General features: G+C 42.1%; 1 protein-coding gene across 1 annotated transcript; it reads left to right on the top strand.

The window, feature by feature from the left end:
* Window positions 1-25,165, top strand: ocln (occludin). Its single transcript, XM_033018712.1, has 9 exons — window positions 1-76; window positions 352-488; window positions 3,661-4,336; window positions 5,596-5,757; window positions 17,048-17,184; window positions 17,666-17,875; window positions 18,889-19,057; window positions 20,718-20,759; window positions 24,032-25,165. Exons 2-9 carry the CDS (start codon window positions 433-435, stop codon window positions 24,131-24,133), a joined length of 1,554 nt encoding a protein of 517 aa, XP_032874603.1. The 5' UTR covers window positions 1-76; window positions 352-432; the 3' UTR covers window positions 24,134-25,165.
* The last annotated feature ends 382 nt before the right edge of the window (window positions 25,166-25,547 follow it).

Below are 25,547 nucleotides of genomic sequence, written 5' to 3'. Positions count from 1 at the left end.
AGGGAGGGAGGGAGGGGAGAGCCGCACTCTATGCAGGGCAGGAAGAGGTAAGGTGGAGACACAACAACAACTACAGGTGAGGCGATGCAGTCCCACTGCCGCGGGTAGAAAAGGTTCTGTCCCCCCCCAAAAAAACACACAAACTTTTTCTGTTTTGTTTCCAAACTCACAACTGGGATCTGGAGTCATAACATCCAATCGCCGCGCACACACACACACCTACACCTACATGTTGGCTGGGAGGCAATCACACTTTGTATTTTGTCGTGCGTGTGCAGGTTGGGTGGGGGAGTCGCTCGCTCGCTCGGGTTTTATTCTCATGCTGTGTGTGTGTGTGTAATACTTGTGCAGGTCTACGCGGCACTGGAGACGAGAAACACCCACCTCTCCGCCCGCACTCGATCACAAGGAGTTGCAGTTTAGAGAGTGAGCATGTCGGGCCGCGTAATGGACAGCCCGCCGCCCTACAACTCCGGCAGTGAATACTAGTGAGTATATCAATCTCTCTCAAGTTGTACACCTGCCTTTTGTTTGTGAATTACTCCCCCTCCCCCCTTCCGATTTACGCCTGAACACCGATACTTATAGCGATGTCTAGAATTTCAAGTTATTTCCCCGTGCTAGGATCTCACATTTCGCAGCTATTAGTGATACAGTGTGGAAACGGGCCCTTCGGCCTCACTTGCCCAAACCGGCCAGCTAGACACTAGTCCCACCTGCCAGCGTTTGGTCCATATCCCACCAAACTTGTCCGATCCATGTATTTATTGTAATCCTATTGATTTACCCCAGTGATCGATGTGTGAAGAGATGACTCGATCCGAAATGCACCTGATTTGATCTCATAGAGTGATGCAACATAGAAACAGGCCCTACGACCCAACTTGCCCCATCTACACAAGTCCCGCTTGCCTACATTTGGTCCATACCCCTCCGAACCTGTCCTGTTCCATGTACCTGTCTAAATGTTTCTGAAAGGTTGTGATAGACCCTGCCTCAACTACATCCTCCGACAGCTTGTTCCATAAACTGACCACCCTTTGTATAGAAAATGTTACCCTTTGTGTTCCCATTAAATCTTTCCCCCCTCACCTGAAACCTATGTCCACTGGTTCTCGACTCCCCTACTCTGGGCAAGAGACTGTGTGTCTACCTGATCTATTCCTCAAATGATTTTATATGCCTCTATAAGATCATCCCTCATTCTCCTGTGCTCCAAGGAATAGAGTTGTAGCCTGCTCAACCTCTCCCTATACCTCAGGTCTTGGCAACATCCTTGCAAATCTTCCTTGCACCCTTTCCAGTTTGACAACATCTTTCGTATAACACAATGCCTAGAACTGAACACAATAAATCTGATGATCTGATCTATTGTCTCTGTAAGTGAAGCTTCTTTTCTGAGTTAACAGTAAAGTTCAAAACCTGGATCCATGAGTTGATACTGAAGCATATTTTCTTATCCTTCTGTATTTAAATTAAATATCATAAATTTAAATTCAGATGTAGCCCGATCTGCTGACTAATTTCCAGCATTTTTGATTTTTGCTTTAGATTATCAGACATCTGCTGCATTTAATTATTTTTCCCTTCCTTGGAGACTAAATGGAGATTCAGCCAGACATTTTCATTTGTGTTCTCGTGTCTCAGATACTCATTGCTCAGAGTTGTGCAAGATGTTGGTGAGACCTCATTTGGTGTATTGTGTGCAGGTTGGGCCACCCTGCTAAAGCAAGGATGTCATTAAGTTGGAAAGGTGGCGGAGAAAAGTCGCCCACGTGTTAACAGGATTGAAGGGCTTGAGCTACAAGGAAAGACTGGATAGGCTGGGACTTTATTCTGTGCAGCACGGCACGTTGAGATGTGTTTTGATAGAGGTATACAAAATCATGAGCGGCAACGATAAGGTGAATGATCACAGTCCTTTTTCTTCAGCTTAGAGGTGTCCAGAACTGGAGGGCATAGGTTTAAGATGATAGGGGGGAAATTAAGAAGGATAACTGTGGAACAAGGAATGTTGATAGGGGTTCATTGACACCTAAAAAACATTTATGCAGGTATGGTTTAGAGATATATGGGTAAATGCATGCAAATTCTTGTTCTAGGAGCAGAATTAGGCCATTCGGTCCATCAGTACTCCACCATTCAATCATGGCTGATACATCTCTCCCTCCTAACCCCATTCTCCTGCCTTCACCCCACTGTGAGCCAACCAGAAAAAGCCCCCTGTAATCCCACTATGCTTCAAATCAGTAATTACAATGTTGTAATATTACATTACTGAGAACTATATTAATATATAAATGGTGGTTACGTGGTTGTAAAATCTGGTCTGCATTGATGAGTTGGGCCGAAGGGCCTGTTTCTGTGTTGTTTGACGCCGTGACTATAAATGCAGGTTGGTGTCTTCAAGTTTAAATCCTTTTGTACCACCACAGTAAATGAGGCAGTCCACTCCCGCTTGCACAAAACCCAGACAAAATCAGGCAAGGGTGTATAAGTGACTAGTAACGGTGCCACATAAGTGCCACATATCCAGGCAATTGCCATCTCCATCAAAAGAGACCAAGCATCTACCCTTGACATTCAATAGCATGAGCAACAGATGGGCCGAAAGCATAGGTGTATATTTGTACCTCTCCATACAGTAGTTGTAACAGAGGCCATGACACAAACATAGAATTCAGAGGTTTGTGTAAGGGGTACCAGAGTAATCATGAAGGCCGTTATTATACAGATAGACTTGAAAAATAAAATTAGTACCAACAGTAGGAAGTCCTGGAATGTATATTCCATGGATTTAGGGGTGGGCATGAGAAGGACTGGCTAGAGAACAGGCTCTTGTGCAAGAAGAAAGGATGAAGCAATGATCTTGTTGTAAAGAGGTTATATGTGACTATTGGAGACAAAAACAAAGTTATATGCATATTGATGTGGCACAACCTTACACTGGAGTTTTCAATGTGAACCATGAAGACTGAAGGCATGAGAGTTGGGTTGGGTGAAGATTGGGAATCCATTTTTAGAGGGTTTGGAAGTTGACAATCATTGGCCAGTGTTTACAGAAATAATGCATTCTGGAATGGTTCCTGCAGATTGGAAGGTAGCAAATGGGACTGCACTCTTTTAGAAAGGAGGGAGAGAGAAAACTGAGGACTGCAGTTAGTGGGAGAAGGTTGCGATCTATAATAAAGTCCACAAGTTGTCCAAAGAGGAGATGGCCATTCAGGCTCTCAAACTGGCCACCATTCAATAGGATTGGGGCTCCTAGTCTTCAAGACCTATTTCCTACCCTTTCCCCGTAACCCCTTCCTGATTAGAAGTCTGTCAATCTCGGCCGACAATTGTATGGATATTTGATCACAATGCTCCAGGCTTGGTCTCGTTGCCTGAAGAACGATATACTTGCCGAAGATGGAGTGTGTAGTTGCCTTCTCCACATTGCCACAAGCGCTTGTCTGAAGTAACCTCTGGCTGTAAAGTACTTGTGTAAAAGGAGCTACAGAAATGCACGTTTTCTTTCATTTGTTGCCCTTTGAGGAAAATAGCAAGCGTTGTAATTTTTAAGAAAGAATACCTGGGAACACCTTTTTTTGTGAAATGTTTGGTTGTGAATGTGTTAATTCTTTATGTTGAATGAATTCTTTATTTCCACCATTGCAGCCGTGGCTCTGCCTATGCACCGAGTAAGGATATGTACGATGGTGAAGTGCGATCTCAACCCGCTGGCTCCTACTATCCAGATGACCTGCAGCGCTTCTACAAATGGACTTCTCCTCCAGGAATTATCAAAATTTTATCAGTCCTTATCATCGTGATGAGCGTCGGAATCTTTGCTTGTGTGGCGTCAACTTTGCCCTGGGACATGGACCATTTAGGAGGGGGGATGGCAGGAGGGGCGGGAGGATTTGGAGGTTATGGAGCAGGTGGTCCAGGCGCTGGATCCGGCACAGGCTACGGATATGGAGTGGGAGTTGGAGCATATGGATATGGGGGTGGCTACACTGATCCACGTGCTGCCAAGGGCTTCATAATTGCAATGGCTGCTGTCTGCTTCGTTGTACTGCTGGGTGTCTTTATCATACTTGTTACTAGAACCAGATTTTCAAGAACAAGGAAGTTTTACCTGGTTCTGCTAATTGTGTGTGCTTTCGTTGGCTTTATAATGTTTGTGGCGACAATTGTCTACCTGATGGGAGTCAACCCCACAGCACAGGCTGCGGGATCCGTCTTTTACAACCAGCTACTGACCCTCTGCAACCAGTTCTATATCCCTGCCAACACTGGCGTCTTCACAAATCAGTATCTCTATCACTACTGTGTCGTTGAACCACAGGAGGCAAGTATCTCATATCTTTGATGCGAGGCAAGCAAATTTCAGTTTCAGAAGTTCATATGTTGTCGGTGCAGAATTAAGCCATTCCACCCATCAAGTCTACTCTGCCATTTAATCATGGCTGATCAATCTTTCCTTCTCAACCCCATTCTCCTGACTTCACCCCATAACCCGTGACACCCGTACTAATCAAGAATCTGTCAATCTTTGCCTTAAATATATACATTGACTTGGCCTCCACAGCCGTCTGTGGCAATGACTTCCATAGATTCACCACCCTCTGACTAAAGAAATTCCTCCTCATCTCCTTTCTAAAGTGTGGGAGGAAACCGGAGCACCTGGAGAAAACCCAGGCAGGTCATGAGGAGAACATTCAAACTCCATACAGACAGCACCTGTACAATACAATACAATACAATTCAATTTATTGTCATTTGGACCCCTTGAGGTCCAAACGAAATGTCGTTTCTGCAGCCATACATTACAAACAAATAGACCCAAGACACAACATAATTTACATAAACATCCATCACATTGCTGTGATGGAAGGCCAAAAAAACTTATGTCAGGATTGCACCCGGCTCTCTGGTGCTGTAAGGCAGCTGCTCTACCACTGCGCCACCGTGCCGTCCACATTTACATTTGTGAGCATTTGGACGAACTCCTCTTGATGGGTGACTTGGTTTGAATAGTTACGCATTGGAACTCCATGTTTTGAAAATTTTATGTTAAAAGGAAAATTCATTGTACGTATATTCTAAACAAAATATTTGGACAATTGTGTCCTCCCAAATTGTTACCAACAGGAATGCTGAATGCATACTGATACTTTTTTTTCCTTTTAAAAATTTTTTATTTTATGCGTGAAATGTGTACGTTTTATGTGCGATGCTCCGGTATTCCCTAGGAAACGTCTTCTCATTTTGCACTGTACAACTGTTGCTTTGCAAGATGACAATAAAGGATGATGATGATGATGATGATGGTACTTCATGATACTTTATAGTCTAACAGTTCTGGGAGAAATCTTTCAAAATGTCAGTGAATTCTCAAAACAAAGATATTTTAATTACGTAAAATTATGTCCCAATACTTTTCAAAAACATTGTTTAAACTGTTAACTTTCATCAAATCAAGTGATTGTCTGATTATAATGGGCTGACATTGTGTACTTTGAAAGTGTAACGGTGGTGCTGTACAATTAAGAGTTTGATGATGTTTCCTTGATCTTCATTAACTTCTTGTATCATGTCTCCCTCAAGGCCCTTGCCATTGTGATGGGGTTCACGATCATAATATCTTTGGGCCTGATAATCTTCTTTGCATATAAAACACGAAGCAAAATGACACGATATGGCAAAGAGAACATCCTGTGGGATAAGATTCCCATGGACCGCGAGATGCCTCCAAATGTCGAAGAATGGGTAAGTGTCTCTCGGGTTGGTCTAATATGTTGTTCATAGTTTATTGCAGTTGCATAGTTCTACTGCAGTTGTACAGGGTCTTGGTGAGACCACACCTGGAGTATGGCGTACAGTTTTGGTCTCCTAATCTGAGGAAAGACATTCTTGCAGTAGAGGGAGTACAGAGAAGACTGATTCCTGGGATGTCAGGACTTTCATATGAAGAAAGACTGGATAGACTCGGTTTGTACTCGCTAGAATTTAGAAGATTGAGGGTGGATGTTATAGAAACTTACAAAATTCTTAAGCGGTTGGACAGGCTAGATGCAGGAAGATTGTTCCCGATGTTGGGGAAGTCCAGAACAAGGGGTCACAGTTTAAGGATAAGGGGGAAATCATTTAGGACCGAGATGAGGAAAACATTTTTCACACAGAGAGTGGTGAATCTCTGGAATTCTCTGCCACAGAAGGTAGTTGAGGCCAGTTCATTGGCTATATTTAAGAGGGAGTTAGATGTGGCCCTTGTGGCTAAAGGTATCAGGGGGTATGGAGAGTAGGCAGGTACAGGATACTGAGTTGAATGATCTGTCATGATCATATTGAATGGCTGAATGGCCTACTCCTGCACCTATTTTCTATGTCTATGTTTCTAACATTTCTCTCATTGGTAAAATATACATAGTGGTTCTTGGAACACCATTTGGTACATGAAAGTATTTCAGTAGTTGTTATTGTTATTTTTTCTATTTTGTTTAAAAGAAAATCACTTTACCCTTTCTTATTCAAAGTCATTAGTTCACCAACTGGATTTTGTGATGGCAAAGGGCGCACAGTGGAGCAGCTGGTAGAGCTGCTGCCGCCTCACAGCACATGAGAACTGGGTTTGATTCTGACCTCTGGTGCACTCTGTGTGGAGTTCTCCCTGTGACCTGTCTATGTTTCCTCCAGTTTCCTCACACATCACAAAGATGTGTGGGTTTGTAATTTTATTGGCCTCTGTAAAATTGCCCATAATCTGTAAGTAATAGATGAGATAGTGGGATAACACAGGTGATCAGTGGTCAGCATGGACTTGGTGGACTGAAAGGCCTGTTTCCATGGTGTGTCTATTTTGAAAAAAATCTGTAATACTGATTCTGAATATAAATTTGATTTATATTCCATTGATTGGAGAAACGTTACCACTGCAGATATGCATAAAGTGGAATTATCCTTATGTAATTTTAATTATCTGGGTTTGAGAATATGCCAACAATAATGAGTTCCACCAGCTTCTACCAAACTTGTTCAGCAAATAATTATCTGCACTGAATCCGTAAAAATCCCTTCGTAGTGATCTACAATTATTGTTTAAAGTATATAAATGCATGGAACAATGTTTTATTCATTCCATTTTGTAGCAGTTTGCAAATGGTGTGTGAGTTCGATGATACTTGCAGAGTTCCTGGTCAGAGGGAAATGTACGGACATTGGACGTGGGGAATTAAGAGGGGAATGATGGGAAAGGAGGGGACTGGAGCATGGGAGCTGAAGGAGTGGCAGCCATTACTGGAGTACTAAATATGCAAACCATTGGTAGGGCATTGATTGCTGACATTAGACAGAAGCGGCCATTGAATGGAGAGGCCAACAATGAAGCCGAGTTGGAACCCAGAGCTTTGAGCCGTGGGTGCTTGGCCTGATGGAAGGTGCTTTTGTTTGAATGGGGACGTAGCTGTAATTTCTGCGGAGTTGTTGGAATAATACAGTCAAAATCACTATTTTAGAGAAGTAGTTGGGAGGAAAAAGGAGACCAGATTGGCCTGGATCACCAGAAATCCTGGAGCTGGCATGGATTAAGGATTGGTTAATGCACAGAAACAGAGTAGGAATAAATGGGTCATTTTCAGATTGGGAAGTTTTGAGTAGTGTGGCGTGGGTTCCCAATTATCTGTCCTTGAGATGTAATGTACCCACATTTGTTGATGGTATTAACTTGATAGACAATAGGTGCAGGAGTAGGCCATTCGGCCCTTCGAGCCAGCACCGTGATCATGACTGATCATCCACATTCAGTACCCCGTTCCTGCCTTCTCCCCATATCCCCTGACTCTTGCTATCTTTAAGAGCCCTATCTAACTCTCTCTTGAAAGCATCCAGAGAATTGGCCTCCACTGCCTTCTGAGGCAGATAATTCGGCATGGACTCGGTGGACTGAAAGTGTGGGAATTGATAGGCACTAAGTGCTGGAGTATCTCGGGTCTCTGGAGAAAAAGGATGGGTGATGTTTTGGGTCAGAACACTTCTTTAGACTGGGAATTGAAGAAGATATAGAGAGGCTTGAGTCGGATTTGTGACCAATCAAGGGAATGGATGAGTACATGGAATATAATGTGAAAATATGTGACTTATGCACTTTGGTAGAAAAAGTCAAAAAGTGGAGTATGGGTCAACTGGTGGGAGACTGTAAGGTATTCTAACATGCTTGGATTAACTTGTACATGAATTGCTGAAAGTTGACGTGCAGGTACAGCAATGCAAGCAGTATGTTGGCCTTTTATTGCAAACCGAAGGGAAGAGAAAGATGCCTTACCGCATTTACATAGGAGTAGGAATGAGTGCATCTGAAATATTCATGACACAGATGAGCAGACATTTTGTCACCCAGAGTGGAATTAATCTTTGGTACTCTACATCTTAGAGGACTGTGGAAGTTAAGTCACTGAATTTTTTTTTAAGACAGGTTTATAGTTTATTAGATATCATGAGACATTAGTTTCGTTCACAAAAGTGGCACTGGTGAAAGTTCCCCTCCCCAGCTCTCCCACAGCCTACTGTCTCCGCCTCTTATTTTTCCCGACCCCCCCCCCCCCCCCCCGACATCAGTTTGAAGAAGGGTCTCGACCCGAAACGTCGCCTTTTCCTTCTCTCCATAGATGCTGCCTCACCTGCTGAGTTTCTCCAGCATTTTGTGTCTACCTTTGATTTTTTCCAGCATCTGCAGTTCTTTATTAAGCGCTGGTGTAAAAGATCAGCCAAAGTCATATTGAGCTGTGGAGCAGGTACACTTAATGTGGAGTTGTTGGCATGATAAAATCAAAATTTCTCTTTAAGAAAAGCAGTAGGAGGAAATCAATTGGCTTGGAGTAGTAGAAATGCTGGTGCTGGATGGATTAAGGTTTGGTTACTGGGCAGGAACCTTTTGCACAAATAGCCTTCAACTGCTCCTGTTTCTTGTATTCTGGAGAGGAGAGTATTCGGGGGAAGTGAAACATGACTGCTTCCTTTTAAGTTCCTCACCTCTCACTCCAATCCTCAACTTCTATATTGAACCTGGTCTGTTTTGTTACTTGAGAGTGAATTCAGTGAGAAATGAAAACTTTAAGACAGCACAGTTGTTTTTTATTTAAATTACCGCTATAAATGTCTAGGGTCTGTAAACGTTGAGTAAAAAATATTGTTGTCCTGAATGTCCAGATTGAGAAGCCGGTCTGGATATGAGGTCCAAATTATTCATTTATCTTAGCCGTAATTCCTCCACGTGGCAATCTTGATACCTGAAACTTGCACAAAGTAGAAAAGGAATTCAGAGTTAGTGAGTGGGGGGGGGGGGGGGGGGGGGGGTGGGTGGGGGGAGAATCAAAATATTTTAAAGTCATGGCCATGTAGTGATTCCTATTGAAGCTGCATTTGATTTGTGAATGAAGATAAACACAAAAGACTGGAGTCACTCAGCCAGCCAGGCAGCACCTCTGAGAGACACAAAAAGCTGGAGTATTTTATAAATGTCGAGGATAGAATTACATTTGACAGGGAGAGAATGAAAATGGGATTTTTTAAATATAATGTGATGTATAATGAAAAATTTTTTATTCCCCTAAAAAAATTATTGGGGATGCAACATTCTTCTTGTGTTTGAGAAAGGCAAATTCTGTGAAGCCGCATGCAGGTTGTGCAAGATAATTAAAACATTGTTTTGATACAGTGCAATTATGTGTAAGTAAGTGTTCTGCAAAATGATGAGGGTTAAATTGCTTCTCCTTAGCTGCTGAAACAAGTGTTGATGCAGAAACTCCTACCTGGTGAAACGAATATTTTGCATCACACTGTCAGCGAGTCAGTTTCTGGGTGTGTCAGTAAACAAGTTTCGAACGATGAACCTGTAACATGATACCAGTGATAACTGCATGGTCTTGCTGACGTGAGACTGTTTTACTACGCGCAAAATTAGAGTCTTTGTATTATAAATACCTAAACCAGTAGATCATTTAAAAAATATATGTTTATTTCCTATTTGGATATAACTATTCATTTTCACTCTAACCTGGAAAACTCTAATCTATTTGGATCAATTTAAATGAGTCTCAATTTCTCCTCTAACACTTGCTCACGAGCTAGATGGTGTTAAATTACAGGCACAGAACAGGTTTCTTGTTTTGCTTATGGCTGCTTCTCAGTCCAGAAAGTAACCTGAGACACAGTGAGATCACATTTTTTGACATTGGGGAAATAAAGTTTAAAAGGGATTATGATCCCACCTATCAATGGAATTTAACTTAAATTTTAGATTCATGTTTAAAATCTCCCATGTTGTTTACAGCTTGAGAACAGAAATTAATAATGCATTTAGTGAAGATAGATAGACACAAAGTGCTGGAGTAGCTCTGTGAGTAACCTTGGTCGGGGGAATCCTCAGTTAAATACAAATCCACAGCTTCCCTGTGTCCCACCTGGATCCTCCCCTCCCCCTCCACCCCCTGTCCCCTTCCACCTATATTCCTTTATCTGGCTGGATAATTTGCACAAGAGTCTCGACCCTAAACATCACCTATTCCTTATTTCCAGATCAGCTGTCGGACCCGCTGGGTTACTCCAGCACATTATGTCTGCCTTCTTGCACCTCTTGTGTTCTTATCTCACACCTTTTGGTCTTTTCATCTCTGGCCCTTGCCCAACCATCTGCCAGTCCCCTCCCCAATCACCTGTATCCACTCTTTACCTGACAAGCTCTGTCCTGTCCCCACCTCTTTCGTACAACCCCAACCCCTCTCCTCCCCCCCTGCAAGCAGCCAGAAGAAAGGTCCTGACCCAAAAGGGCACCTATCCATGTTCCCCAGAGATACTTTGCCTATTTCCTTTGCTCCATAGATGCTGCTGCACCCGCTGAGATTCTCCAGCATTTTTGTCTACCTTCCCCAGAGATACTGCCTGACCCGTGACTTACATCAGCACTTCGTGCCTTTTTAAATTAATCAGTGCCTACAGTCGCTTGTGTCCCCTTGGAAAGAGAAACCGTTAATGTTTCAAAACAAAGAACCTTTGTCATGGCTGTGAAAGAGAGAAAACAAGTTTAAGTGGCAGAGCAGGTGTATGGGGAGGTAGTTGTTGGATAGGTCAAAGGGAATTTCTACATTGGGCGAGGCCAGGGTTGCCATGGGGATAAGCTGGAGATGAAGTCGTCCAATTGGTCGTTGGAGATCGAAGAATGGTCCGAGCGTTGCAAAGAAAATGATTCCTTGGAATGCTGGAAGGGAAGGGAAGGTATATCTGGGGGTGGAATCTGATTGAAAGGGTAGGAAAGAGTTTAGGACGGACATGTGAAGGTTAGTGAAAGGCAGATGTTAAAAGCAACTAATTTTCTCACGTTTGGGCAGAAGAGCGCCAGGCGTGGAATGGGACATCCGATCACGGGATGATGGAAATAGTGGAGAATGCTGCAATGGGCCTTTGCAGCCAGCTGTAGGTGGGACTGTAAAATGGTGCCTCTTGCTTGGGGAGTTAGTGGGCTGTTCTGTGCATACGGTACGGACCGGGTAGATTGTGCCTATCTACAAGGATAGTCTTGCTAAGTTGTATGTAGAAAATATATTTCACTTGGTCCACGTGAACCAACTGAACAACTGTCATTTATAGCAGGAAAATGGGAAATGAATGGGCCAAAGTGTGAATGGAACAGAGAATGTTTCTGGCATCTCAACATGGCGACCACAGTTGTTAGTCTGAAGAAGGGTCTCGACCCGAAACGTCGCCTCTTTCCTTCGCTCCATAGATGCTGCCTCACCCGCTGAGTTTCTCCAGCATTTTTGTCTACAGTTGTTACCTATGCGGGTTCTGATAGAAATACTTAGAGGAAACGAGTGTGTTCAAAGGAGAAGTGGTGCAATGTGAGAAAAATTCAGCTGCATGAAGGAGATTGCCTGTGGCTGGGGACTGATTCCGGGCAGAAGCATACTGGACTTGCGTTGAATTTAACAATTCAGATTACAGGCATGATCCCCATATTTGTGTTCGGAAGCTATTATTAAAACTCTGAAGATAAAGGGGACGCCATTTAAGACTGAGGTGAGAAAAAACTTTTTCTCCCAGAGAGTTGTGAATTTATGGAATTCCCTGCCACAGAGGGCAGTGGAGGCCAAATCACTGGATGGATTTAAGAAAGAGTTAGCTAGAGCTCTAGGGGCTAGTGGAGTCGAGGGATATGGGGAGAAGGCAGGCACGGGTTATTGATAGGGGACGATCAGCCATGATCACAATGAATGGCGGTGCTGGCTTGAAGGGCCAAATGGCCTCCTCCTGCACCTATTTTCTATGTTTCTATGATAAACTTTATTACATATCCAATTTAAGGAAAGTGAGCTGAAACTCCATTTCCCCACTGCAGATGACACCTGTACTGATTGCTTTAAACACCTTTGCAGTCAACATATTGAAAAGATTTAATTTGATTTAATTAAAAGGTTCAGTCCGAAAAACGGTCTGGTCCCTAAACGTCACCTGTCCATGTTCTCCAAAGGTGCTGCCTGACCCGCTGAGTTACTCTAGCACATTGCGTCCTTTAATGTAAACCAGCATTGACAGTTCCTTGTTCCTTCTTAACTTGTTGTCCTACGGATACTTGGCTTGCATGAGGGATTGGTTACTTGTATTGCTAGTGTTAATTATATGGCAGGTAGAAAAAAGGAAATAACTTGGTTCTAAGAAATCTAGAAGGTACGTTGGCATTCAGTTCCTCAGCATTTGTGAAATGAAAGCTTTTGCTCTGCTTATAATCTTATGGCAAACCGAAAAAAGGAACTATTTTAACAAGATTGGGAGCCAATGAAGGAGAAAGGCTAAAAGCTACTGATAATAGCAGAAGTTAAATAAGAAACCAGGAGTATGGTCACTAAAAGATCTTGAATATAGTGATCACCCTGTGGAAAAGGAATGTTGCTAATGAAACCAAAGTGGTCCAGCACAAAATAAGACAAGAAAATAGAGGAAATTTGAAATTAAAATACACTATGCAGATAAAACCTGTAGTTTGTCTAACCGTCCTGAAAAGTGGAAGTATAAAGGGAGAAAATGCTCAACGGGTCAAGCAGCATCTGTTGAAATAGAAAAGGTTAACCTTTTCAGGTACAAGTCCCTGTAGAAATAACTATTTTTCTTTATGCAAAAATAGGGTATTTATAAGTTGCTGAGAAGGTGACAGGAGGAGTGGGTAAGGCAAAGGAATATCTATGGTAGGGTGAGACCAGGGCAAATGGGCAATTAGAGGCTGATTACATTTATTTGACCATTACATTTCTTCTATCTCTGGGCTGTAGGCCATGATCAGCAAGTCAAACTGTACTAATTAGGATGGGAAAACTGTGTCAACATCAAAGATGAATAACCAGATATACAGAGTGCGTTACCTAAAGTTGCAGAATTTGACATTGAATCTGGAAGGCTGCATGTAGTGTGCCCAGATGGTAAATGAGGCATTTTCCTTAAGCTAGTGTAGGACCTCCTTATAATGGCACAAAGGCCATAGACGGGTCTGGGTAGGAATATGATGAACAGTTTTAAAAGTTGGGTGGGGGGGGGGGGGGGAAAGAAGCTTGGGGTCACTTCAGTGGAATGAATGTGGGTGCTCGACAAAGTCATCATCTAATCTGCACTTGGACTCTCCAGAGGAGACCATACCATGAACAGTGAATGCAGCAAACTAGATTGGAAGAAGTGCAGGTGAATCGTTGCTATACCTGGAAAGACTATGTAGTTAGATCCCTGAATGAGAGGAAAGAAAGATGAAAGGACAAATATGGCAATTTCTGCAGTTGCCTTGGAAAGTGCCATGAGGAAGGTGTGGTTGGAGAGGATACGAGAGCAGTGCAGGGAGTTGTTCAGGGTGCAACCTCTTCAAAATGATCCAAGGGGAAAGTGCATCTGATGGCGAAATCTTGTTGGAGCTGGTTAAAATTGGTCCATTGAATGTGGAGGCTGGTGCGGTGAGAACCGGGGGAACTCTGCCCTTTCTGAAGGAAGGGTTTGCATCTGTTTCTAGATCAGTTGGGAAGGTGGGCCAAGGAATGGCAAATGGGATTTAACTTTGACAAGTGTGAGATATTGCGCGTTGGTATGTCAAACCAGGGCAGGATTTGCACAGTAAATGGTAGAGCCTCGGAGTATTGGGGTATGGTTCCCTGAAAGTGGCGAGGCAGGCAGACAGAGTAGTGAAGATGGCCTTTGGCATGCTCGGCTTAATTGGGAAGGGCATCGAGTACAAAAGTTGGGACATCATGATGCAGTGACCACACTTATCGTTCTGGTTGCTTAGGTATAGAGGATGTCATTAAATTGGAAAAGCTGCAGAATATATTCACCAGGCTGTTAAGTAGACTTGTGGGCGTGAGTTGCAGGGATAAGCTACCAATTGGATAGGCTGAGAGATTTTCCTCTGGATTGTAGGAGGCTGAGGGTTGACCTAATGGAAGTGTACCAGATCATGAGGGACCTGGATAAAGTGAACACTCGTTCCTTTTCCCAGGTTTAAGGATTCTAAAACTAGATGGGAGGTTTATGCTGAGGAGGGGGAGAGAGGGGGACCTTGGGGGTAATGTTTTCACTCAGAGGGTAGTCCATATTTGGAATGAGTTGCCAGATGGAGTTACGGAGGCCGATACAAATAAGACTTTCAAAAGTAATTTAGGCAGATACATTAATCGTGAGTGTTTAGAGTCAATAAGGCAGGGATAGATAGATTCTTGATCCGTACAGGTGTCATAGGTTATGGGAAGAAGTGCAGGAGAATGGGGTTAGGAGGGAGAGATAGATCAGCCATGATTGAATAGCGGAGTAGACTTGATGGGCCGAATGGCCTAATTCTACTACCATTCCTTATGATGTAAAGAATCAAGGGATATGGAGGGGAAATCTGGAATGGGGTACTGATTTTAGATGATCAACCATGATCATATTGAATAGGGGTGCTGGCTCGAAGGGCCGAATGGTGTACTCTTGCACCTATTTACTGTTTCCATGACCATATAACCTTAATAGGCCAAATGCAGGCAATTGGGACTACCCAAGCATGCCAACTTGGTCGATATGGACAAGTTGGCCAAGAGGGCCTATTTCTGTGCTGTGTAGTTCTGTAACTCTATGACTCTTCTCTGTCTAGGGTGTAATGGCAGGGGAAGAGTAGGCGTGCGGGAATTAGACAGGTCATCGAGAGATCTATTCCCTGTATGAGGAGGGAGTACTGCCCAGAAAACAAGATAGTGATTGCTTCAGGCCAATTAGCATAGGAATCTAATTACTGTAATGTGTGCATTTCCTTTAAGAAAATTTTTTATAGGAACTTAGGAGAAGGGAAGACTTTTTTAGCTACAAGTCTTTGGATTCATTTTCAAAAACACATGGCTGATCTGTGACCTGGTTCCATTTAAATTTCCAAACCCACCCCTCCCAATTTGTTGAAACAGTAGTTAATCAGAGGGATCATAGTAATTCCAAAATAGAAGGCTCCTGAATGGAAGCTGGTATTAAAAATGAAGAGGCTATGTTACACAAAGCCTGTAGGACAGTAAAACCTGAACGGATTTGATTTTCCACATCTACTCCCAAATTTTATTTGTAGAATCTTAAAGGCTTAAAGTAGTATAGAAATCTGGCATGCTATACAACAGGCTACAAAGAAAACTGCAGTTTTGGTCTCCTAATTTGAGGAAGGACATTATTGCTGTTGAGGGAATCCAGCGTAGGTTCACCAGGTTAATTCCCAGGATGGCGGGACTGACATATGATGAAAGAATGGATCGACTAGGCTTGTATTCACTGGAATTTAGAAGAATGAGAGAGGGGATTTTATAGAAACATATAAAATGTTTCAGGGATTGGACAGGCTAGATGCAGGATAATAAGTTCCCGATGTTGGGGGGAGTCCAGAACCAGGGGTCACTGTTTTAGAATAAGGGGTAGACCATTTAGGACCGATTGAGGAAAAACCTTTTCACCAAGAGAATTGCGAATCTGTGGAATTCTCTGCCACACAAGGCATTGGAGGCCATTTCACTGGAAGTTTTCAAGAGAGAGTTATATTTAGCTCTTGGAGTTAAAGGAATTGAGAGATGTGGGGGGAAAAGCAGGAACAGGCTACTGATTTTGGATGATCAGCCATGATCATATTGAATGGTGGTGCTGACTCAAAGGGCTGAATGGCCTACTCCTGCACCTATTTGTGTTTGTGGCTCATGTATAAAAGTATCACTGACCCATTGCTTGGGTACAACTGCTTAGTGTCATCTAATCACCAGCTCTGATTTATCTTTCTACTCTTTTTGACATCCAGTAACGTACAATGGCCTCTGGGCCTAAACCTCTGGGCTATTTATTCTTTTAATTGCACACACACACAAACACACCCCTGTTTTTGTTTTGTTTTTGCCAGGCAATAACTTAGAATTGATAAAGACCTAGGGGCAGATTAATTACTTTATTGCATGTAATACAGGCCAAGAAAAATATTATAAAGATCAGAAAACGGGGGAAATGTTTTTGACTTTTGAAAAGACATTTGGACAGATAGATGGATAGGAAGGTTTTAGAGGGATATTCCAACTTGGTCGGCAAGGATGAGGTGAGCAGAAGGGCCTGTTTCAGTGCTGTACAGCTTTAAGAAATGTAGGGTTAAATTAAATAACCACAGAACTGGGTGTTGCCTCACGACACCAATGTTTACACTTCAGACAGGTTTCTTCTCAAAACTTCCATGAATCTATTATTTGTGCTTTTGTGTGGCTATTCCTTGAATGAATGAAAGCTACTCATCTGTGCTATCTGAATGTGGTAGCAAATGCATTCCCACCACTCTCCAGGTAAAGTGGTGGATCCTGGGCTCTTCTGCACTTGGGACTATGATGAAACAAGAATGAATACAGGTGGCACAGTTGTTTAGTTTAGAGATATGGTTTAGAGGTTTGATAGCAGAGGTGCCTTGAAGAAGGAGAATATGAAACTAACTTACACTTCCTTTCCAGGTACCCTTTGTATGTTTTAAATATATATATTTTCCTGCGTATTCAAGGTCAACAACGTGTCTGGAGTTCCGGAGGAACTAGCGAATGATGGCTATTCTTATAAACCAAATGGTTCAGTGAATGACACAGACTATGAGTCCAACCATGGAAACAGACGGCACCCTAATAATGTCCAGCCATCACGGTGAGTACCCCATGTTCCATCAGCTTGATTCACAACTTAATGCTTCCTGGGGTTTTTCAGCACCCTTTTTATATGGTGTTCTTGATGACTTGTTTATAATTGTAGGTGCTTACCTGAAGACCAAAATAGACAAGATGATCTCATTTACTTCCCCCAGAGGTTTATAATGAATCACCCAACTCTGACAATCCATCTTTCCTTGAATGGAAGCAATCGCGTGTTGTTTTTTTCATTTTCCTCTTTAATTCTCTCTTGAACATTTTGAGCACAGCTGCAGAGAGCCTGCGAATGCATGTAGAATTATATCCCGCAGCAAGCAGGTGATTTCTCATGAAGGTAGATCAGGAAAGTACAATGTCAAAATTACTGGCGTATTAATCATTGATTCCAAAAATCAACTTCTACAAACTAATGTTTAAGATATAGAAACACTGTCTACTTTCAAATGTTCAATATCTCTGCATTAAATCTTTTGTTTTAGTAATCCTGAAGTTTCAGTACCACTAATGCGCGAGCCGCCTAGGCCTCCGTCCAGCAGAGATTCTGATGAAAGCAAGCCATCTTCACATAGAAAGCCACCCAGGAAGAGGAGACCTGGAAGAGCAAAGAGAGCCGACAATGATGAATATGAAACAGATTATACAACCGGTGCAGAATCCTGTGATGAACTCGACGAAGAAGACTTGGAAGGGTACGGAATTAACCGTTTTTTAATGTTTAGTTTCAAGTTCAAGTGAGTTTATTGTCATGTGTCCCTGCTAGGACAATGAAATTCTTGCTTTGCTTCAGCACAACAGAACATAGTAGGCATTTATTACAAAACAGATCAGTGTGTCCATATACCATAATATAAATATATACACACATAAACAAATAAACTGATAAAGTGCAAATAGCAGATAATGGGCCACCAATAATCAGAGTTTTGTCCGAGCCAGGTTTAATAGCCTAATGGCTGTGGGGAAGTAGCTATTCCTGAACCTGGTTGTTGCAGTCTTCAGACTCCTGTACCTTCTACCTGAAGGTAGCAGGGAGATGAGTGTGTGGCCAGGATGGTGTGGGTCTTTGATGATACTGCCAGCCTTTTCGAGGCAGCGACTGCGATAAATCCCCTCGATGGAAGGAAGGTCCGAGCCGATGATGGACTGGGCAATGTTTACTACTATTTGTAGTCTTTTCCTCTCCAGGGCGTTCAAGTTGCCGAACCAAGCCACAATGCAACCGGTCAGCATGCTCTAATTAACCTACAAACCTGAGATAGACACAAAAAGCTGGAGTAACTCAGCGGAACAGGCAGCATCTCCGGAGAGAAGGAATGGGTGACGTTTGGATCGAGGCACTTCTTCAGCGTCTCGACCCGAAACGTCACGCATTCCTTCTCACCAGAGATGCTGCCTGTCCCTGCTGAGTTACTCCAGCTTTTTGTGTCTATCTTCGGTTTAAGCCAGCATCTGTAGGTTCTTCCAATACAACCTACAAGCCTGTATGTCTTTGGAATGTGGGAGGAAACCGAAGATCTTGGAGAAAACCCTTGTCATGGGGAGAAAGTACAGACAGCACCTGTAGGCAGGATCAAACCCGGGTCTCCGGCGCTGTAAGGCACCAACTCTACCACTGCTTCACCGTGCCATTTTGTTAATTATGCCGTTGCTTTCAGCTTTCAATGAAATCGTTGCATTGACCTGAATGTATCTTTATTTGCAGTAAGTATCCACCAATCACTTCAGACCAACAGAGACAAGATTATAAAAGGGAATTTGACAACGATTTGCAGCAATACAAGGGTCTCCAAAGTGAAATGGATGAAATAAACAAACACTTTTCCCAGCTGAACAAGCAGATTGACGAGACTGAGGACAGTGAGCAGTATCAGGTGGGTTCTGAATGTGGAGTGTGACTTTGCAAACAAATCTGATGGTAGAAATCTCAGACATTTCACAGATTGAACAATGATTATAGACAAGATTAGTGGGCATGAGTTGCAGCGATAAGGAACTGAGGGGTGACCAAATGGAAGTGAGTGGGCCATTCGGCCCTTCGAGCTGGCACCGCTATTCAATGTGATCGTGGCTGATCATCCCCAATCAGTACCCCGTTCCTGCCTTTTCCCCATATCCCCTGACTCCGCTATCTTTAAGAGCCCTATCTAGCTCTCTCTTGAAAGTATCCAGAGAACCGACCTCCACCGCCCTCTGAGGCAGAGAATTCCACAGACTCACAACTCTCGGAGGAAAAGTGTTTCCTCGTCTCCGTTCTAAATGGCTTACCCCTTATTCTTAAACTGTGGCCCCTGGTTCTGTTATTATATTATTGAAGTCCCAATATACATCTACCTGTGATCATGGAATAAATGTATTTGTTTGGGTAGAGTTCCATGAATAAAGTCAGTTTTCTTTTTAATAATATGTATTGATAGATTTGAGGGGAACAATATCATAATGAGGCCCAATCATGAGCTTGCTTGACATTTGTGGATTGTAGGATTGTTGCCGTGCAACTGGGAGTGAAAGTCTGTTGGATTTTTGTTTTGTCCACTTATTAGAGGCACTGCAGCTAAATAAAGAATTCACATTGCTGTCCAGTTCAGATCAGTTGGTCACAATTATTAACCACAATTATTGTGATTAAAACCTGGGATATTTATCTTAGTCATATACTGTTTTTAATAAGCCACCAACACCAGGTATTCAAAGCATTTGTTCAAATGGACCAATTTCCCTAAGCTTGAATGTAATCAATAGCTAAGTAATGTTTCGATTTCTCAATCCATAACATAACTAAATAATGTAGCAGAGTGTTACTGTTCTTTGTGAGAGAATAAACAGACTTTTGGTCCACAAACGTCCGTGTGGTCAAATTATAGCTGTTTACTTTAAACTCCTTTTAGCTGCCTTTTTAATCCATTATTGATATCCACTTAGATATGCAGGGGATGTAGCGGTAAGGACTATTGAATGGCGGTGCAGGCTCGAAGGGCCGAATGGCCTACTCCTGCACCTATTTTCTATGTTTCTATCTCCAGGCAGGCTGAAGGCAGTCTACCAAGTGGATCTGAAAAAGGGTTCTCATCTGAAACGTCTCCCATTCCTTTTCTCCAGAGATGCTGCCTAACCCACTGAGTTATTTCAGCATTTTGTGTCTGTCCAGGCAGATGAGATTAGTTTATCTTGACATCATGCTTGACATAGATATTAGGGGCCAAAAGGACCAGTTCGTGTGCTGTACTTTTCAGTTTTATGTTTCAACCTTCTCGACAAAACTCTCTTCAAAATTTCAACTAGGGAGTTTTGGGAGGTGAATTTGTATCCTAAAGCACAGTTTGCATGTCAGTTTGCAAATCCATTGTCCAAACAAGTTCTTGAAAATAAAGCCTACAAAGCATAACGTCTGTGGTGAATGGTAAGTGAAATGAAAAATGCTGGAAATATTCAGTAAACCAGGCAGCATCTGTGAAAAAAGACACGGCATTAATGTTTGGGACTGAGACATCTGAACTGAGCTTGTATTTGATTATCGTCTGCCTCTTGTTGCAGGTTATTGCTGCTGAGTATAATCGACTAAAAGAAGTGAAGAACGTGAGTAATTTATTATTTTAACTTGCTAATTGCATGGTAAATATTTTGTCATGAATTGATCCATTTTATTATCAATAGGATATTTGTAAATTTCACGCAAGAAATGTGTGCCTTTTATTTGTTCTCTGTCGCGAACAAGATGATTTCCCGTGTAATTGTCTTTTATCAAATAACTATTGAAGAGTTGATGCTTTGTGAGCCTGTCACCACCTTTACTTCAACTTTACAATTCATTGGATTAAATTTGGAGCACAATTTTAGAAATCTTTGTGGCAAGAGAATCGAGTTATTTTCTGGACTGTTTTGAATCTTTATGCTCTTTTTTCACCATTTTATTACTAGTGTTTCTCAATTTGTATCTGGCTTTTTGCCAGTGAAGCTGTTACTTAAAAGTAGTGAAGATCCTGTCAAAGGTGCAAGATATCTTAAGGGCCTTTCACGACGTAATTCACGACCTCTGCCGAATTTGCCCTTGACTCATACTCGCAGCATGGTCGTCACGAGGTCGTAGGTAGATCGTAGGAAGTTGTGATGCTAGTCGTAGATACTCGTGGCATCAAGTACGTCGGGGTGTTTTGTCTAGCATGATGAAAAATGGCAGTATGCAAAAGAGCACGCATTTTGTACAGGTATGTAGCTATAATGCAATTTGGGTATTATGCGATTGATGAATTGGAACACAATTTGAAGCACGCAGATGGAAATAGTGATAATGTGATTTTGATCGGGAACTATCACCGTTCTAATCGGATGCAGGCTACTAATTTCACCACAGGAGATGAAAGAGTTACTTTTGAAATCGACAAGATAGGGGAAAAAAAACAACCTTGGAAAAACAAGTCTTGGCAGGCAGAGAGGAGGGTGGGGGATGAAATCCTTTTTACATGTATCTGCAATATTCGGACACCATTGAATTTTAAGAACACAGGCTGTCAGTTTCACCTCAGGAGGCCATTTCAAGAGTTACCTTGGAAATTGACAAGTGATTGCTTCTATTACTTTACTATGCTCTATTAAACAAAGTAACGTAGTCTTTCGTATTTTTAATTAGCAATAAAAATTGTAGCTATTCAAAAAACTTTGGTTTAGAGATACAGCATGGAAACAGGCCCTTCAGCCCATCGAATCACTTGTAAATTGTCTTTCGCATGTAGGATAGAACCAATCTACAGAAGCCAAATTAGCCTACAAACCTGTATGTCTTTGGGTTGCGGGAGGAAACCGGAGCTCCCAGAGAAAACCCACGAGGTTACAGGGAGATCATATAAAATCCATCTAAATCCTGTGATCCGGATCTAACCCATGTGTCTGGCACTGTAAGGCAGCAACTCTATCACTGCGCCACTGTTTTTGAAATTCCTACAGGAATAATAACTTTGCTATTGCGATTCTGAAGTTCTCTGGTACCCAACCCCCTTTCTTCCATTTTAAATGCAATTTTCTAAAACATGAGGCTTCTTAGGAACACAACCTCCGCTCGGTTCGCATTAACCAACCTGATCTCCCGGTGGCTCAGCACTTCAACTCCCCCTCCCATTCCGAATCCAACCTTTCTGTCCTGGGCCTCCTCCATGGCCAGAGTAAGTCCCACCACAAATTGGAGGAGCAGCACCTCATATTTCACTTGGGCAGTTTACACCCCAGCGGTATGAACATTGACTTCTCTAATTTCAGATAGTCCTTGCTTTCTCCCTCCTCCCCTCCCCTTCCCAGCTCTCCCACAGCCCACTGTCTCCACCTCTTCCTTTCTACTTCCCGCCCCCACACCTCCACATCAGTCTGAAGAAGGGTCTCGACCTGAAACGGCGCCTATTCCTTCGCTCCATAGATGCTGCCTCACCCGCTGAGTTTCTCCAGCATTTTTGTCTACATTAGGAACACGACTATCATGTTAAGGAGAAGTGTTTGTATCTGCTCTACTTATAGCAAGGATTTGTCATCTAACTATGAAAAGCAGGTCAACTTGCTGTCAGTTTCCAGCTTTCAGCTGACCCTGTGGCTCTTTAATTTTGACCTTCCAAAGTGTTGACAGATAATTACAGGCCAGGCATTAGAAGTTACTTTTCTGTGGAGAAATATAACTATGTTAGAGATTCAACATATCTCCAGATGATTGCACCGATCACATTCATCTCCACAGAATGTCACACATGTGGATAATGCATGCTCTTGGGGTGAAATTTACCAAAGGAAAATTCTCTGTGGGTAGGTTGGAAATATTATGGTGCAGTGTTTTGTCTTGTCAATTTGGCTGTATGTGTAATTCGATATTGGCTACTTGCATTGCAACTCAATCGACTGACCAAACTAACTTTTAAACTTTTTTACGACCAGGGGGGGGGGGGGGGGGGGGGGGACTGCTGCCAGGTGCAGCGGCAGGCAGAGGATGGAACTGTTTGGTGAACTTTTGTAACTTTGTCAGGGCCAGAAACGTGACAACATTGCGTACTGCCTAAGGTAGACAAAAATGCTGGAGGAGCTCAGCTGGTGAGGCAGCATCTATGGAGAGAAGAAATAGGCGACGTTTAGAGTCGAGACCCTTCTTCAGAAACGTCTCCTATTTCTTCTCTCCATAGATGCTGCCTCACCCGCTGAGTTCCTCCAGCATTTTTGTCTACCTTTGATTTTTCCAGCATCTGCAGTTCTTTCTTAAACATTTTGTGTACTGCCTAGGTGAGATCTGCTGTATGATCTTAAGATCATAAGTGATACACGCAGAATTGGGCAATTCAGAGTCTACTCCTCCATTCAATCATGGCTGATCTATCTCTCCGTCCTAACCCCATTCTCCTGCCTTCTCTCCACAACCCCTAACACCTGTACTAATCAAGAATCTATTTATCTCTGCCTTAAAAATATCCATTGACCTGACCTTCACAGCCTCTGTTGCAAATAATTCCACAGATTCACCCTCTGACTAAAGAAATTCCCACTCCTTCTTAAAGGAACATCCTTTAATTCTGAGGCTATGACCTCAAGTTCCAGACTCTCCCACTAGTGGAAACATCATTTCCACATCCCCTCTATCCAAGCCTTTCACTATTCGGTATGTTTCAATGAGGTCCCCCCTCATTCTTCTAAACTCCAGCGAGTACAGGCCCAGTGCCATCAAACACTCATCATAGGTTAACCCGCTCATTTCTGGGATCATTCTTGTAAACCTTTTACCAGGTTGTATGCAAAACCAAGCATTCACTGTACCTGGGTACATGTGACAATAAAGTATAATTCAATCATTAATTCGCATTCTTAACTTTCCTCTTACTTTGTAGTCTGCAGATTATCGGGAGAAGAAGAGTCTTTGCAAGCAACTTAAGACAAGGTTGGCTCACATCAAACAGATGGTCAGCAACTTTGACAACCAGAAACCTTGAATGCTATTTCTTCTCATAGAAAATCAAAGTGGAGGATTGTTACCAGCAGAGTGCCAAACATTGAGTCTGACAAGAAATGTGAAGCCAGCACATTTAAAGGGACCAAAAAAAATAATTGCATGGTTTCAGATACTTTACAGTACCTTGATAAGATTTGAAAAATTTTAAGTCTCCTATTGAGCAATAATAATTTCTCAGCTTTAAAATTTGTATTCTGTTGGATGGAAAATATTTTTAATGTTTTATTTTGTGAATAGTACAAAAAAGTTGATTTTTGGAACTGTGGGCCTTCGGGTTTAAGTTTCTTGAATTGATATTGGTTCTCAGCTTTGCTAAAGGTCATCTTTAATAGAACATCTTATGTAGAAAGTGATTTTTGATTTGTAGGATTTGTTTCTTCCATAACTGCGGGATTTTGCTCAAATTATACTTGGACATTTGTTAACTAAGCTTCTGATGCGATTCGAGCCAATGAATTAATGCTGTTTTTCCAAAAGTCACATTCTGTGAATTCAAATTATTAAAGGTTACATTATTTGGTATAAACAGTTTTTAATCATGTCTTAATACACATGTCTGATCAGACACTCTTCATATCAATCAATGAACATTGAAACAAGGCAGTGGTTTGCCATATATTTTATAGCTAATCATCTATGTAGTTATTATTGGAATGTTTTTATTACAACTTAATAACCAGGGATGATGTGTTTGCCATGTATATAAGAGGGGCACCAGCACATCGATTAAGCTTGTATCTTGGGATACACAGTCTATAAAACACAAAGCAAAAACAGCTGAAATCTGGGCAATTTTTTTATTCTTGACAAATCCAATGTATTTTTATTGAAATCAATATGTATATTATTTTTAGCTTTCTTGATACTAGAGTGCATTTCGTGATACATTAGTAGGTAAACCAAGTTTTTAAAATCATGACTTTTTTGTAACTACCTGCTCTGTTTACACAAGTATGAGTTGTGAAATTAAGCATGTTTAAACTCAATAAAATTTAACGATCTGCATTTTTAATCCGTGTTTTGAAACTTTATTTTCCCATTTTAATATGTTTCAGTGGTTTAAAAAGTCTCAAAATGTATAATGTTTCTTAATCTACCATTGCTTATGGGGGGGGGGGAGTGCGAGAGGATCTCAGTGGGTCAAGCAACATCTGTGGAGGGAAATGGACAGATGGAGTTTTGGGGCGGGACCCCTTCGATTGATGGATACCCATTGCTTATAAAATAGTAATTGAGCATGAATCAGGCCATTCGGCCCAACTTGTCCACGCCAACCAAGATGCCCCATTTGTCCACTTTTGGTTCATATCCCTCTAAATCTTTCCTATCCATGTTCCTATCTAAATGTCTTTTAAATGTTGTTACTGTAACTGCCTCAACAACCACCTCTGGCA

Source organism: Amblyraja radiata, chromosome 3 (assembly GCF_010909765.2).
Source record: "Amblyraja radiata isolate CabotCenter1 chromosome 3, sAmbRad1.1.pri, whole genome shotgun sequence".
NCBI classification, from domain to species: domain Eukaryota; kingdom Metazoa; phylum Chordata; class Chondrichthyes; order Rajiformes; family Rajidae; genus Amblyraja; species Amblyraja radiata.
The sequence above is the reverse complement of the archived record's forward strand: the minus strand, read 5'-3'. Positions and strand labels throughout refer to the sequence as shown.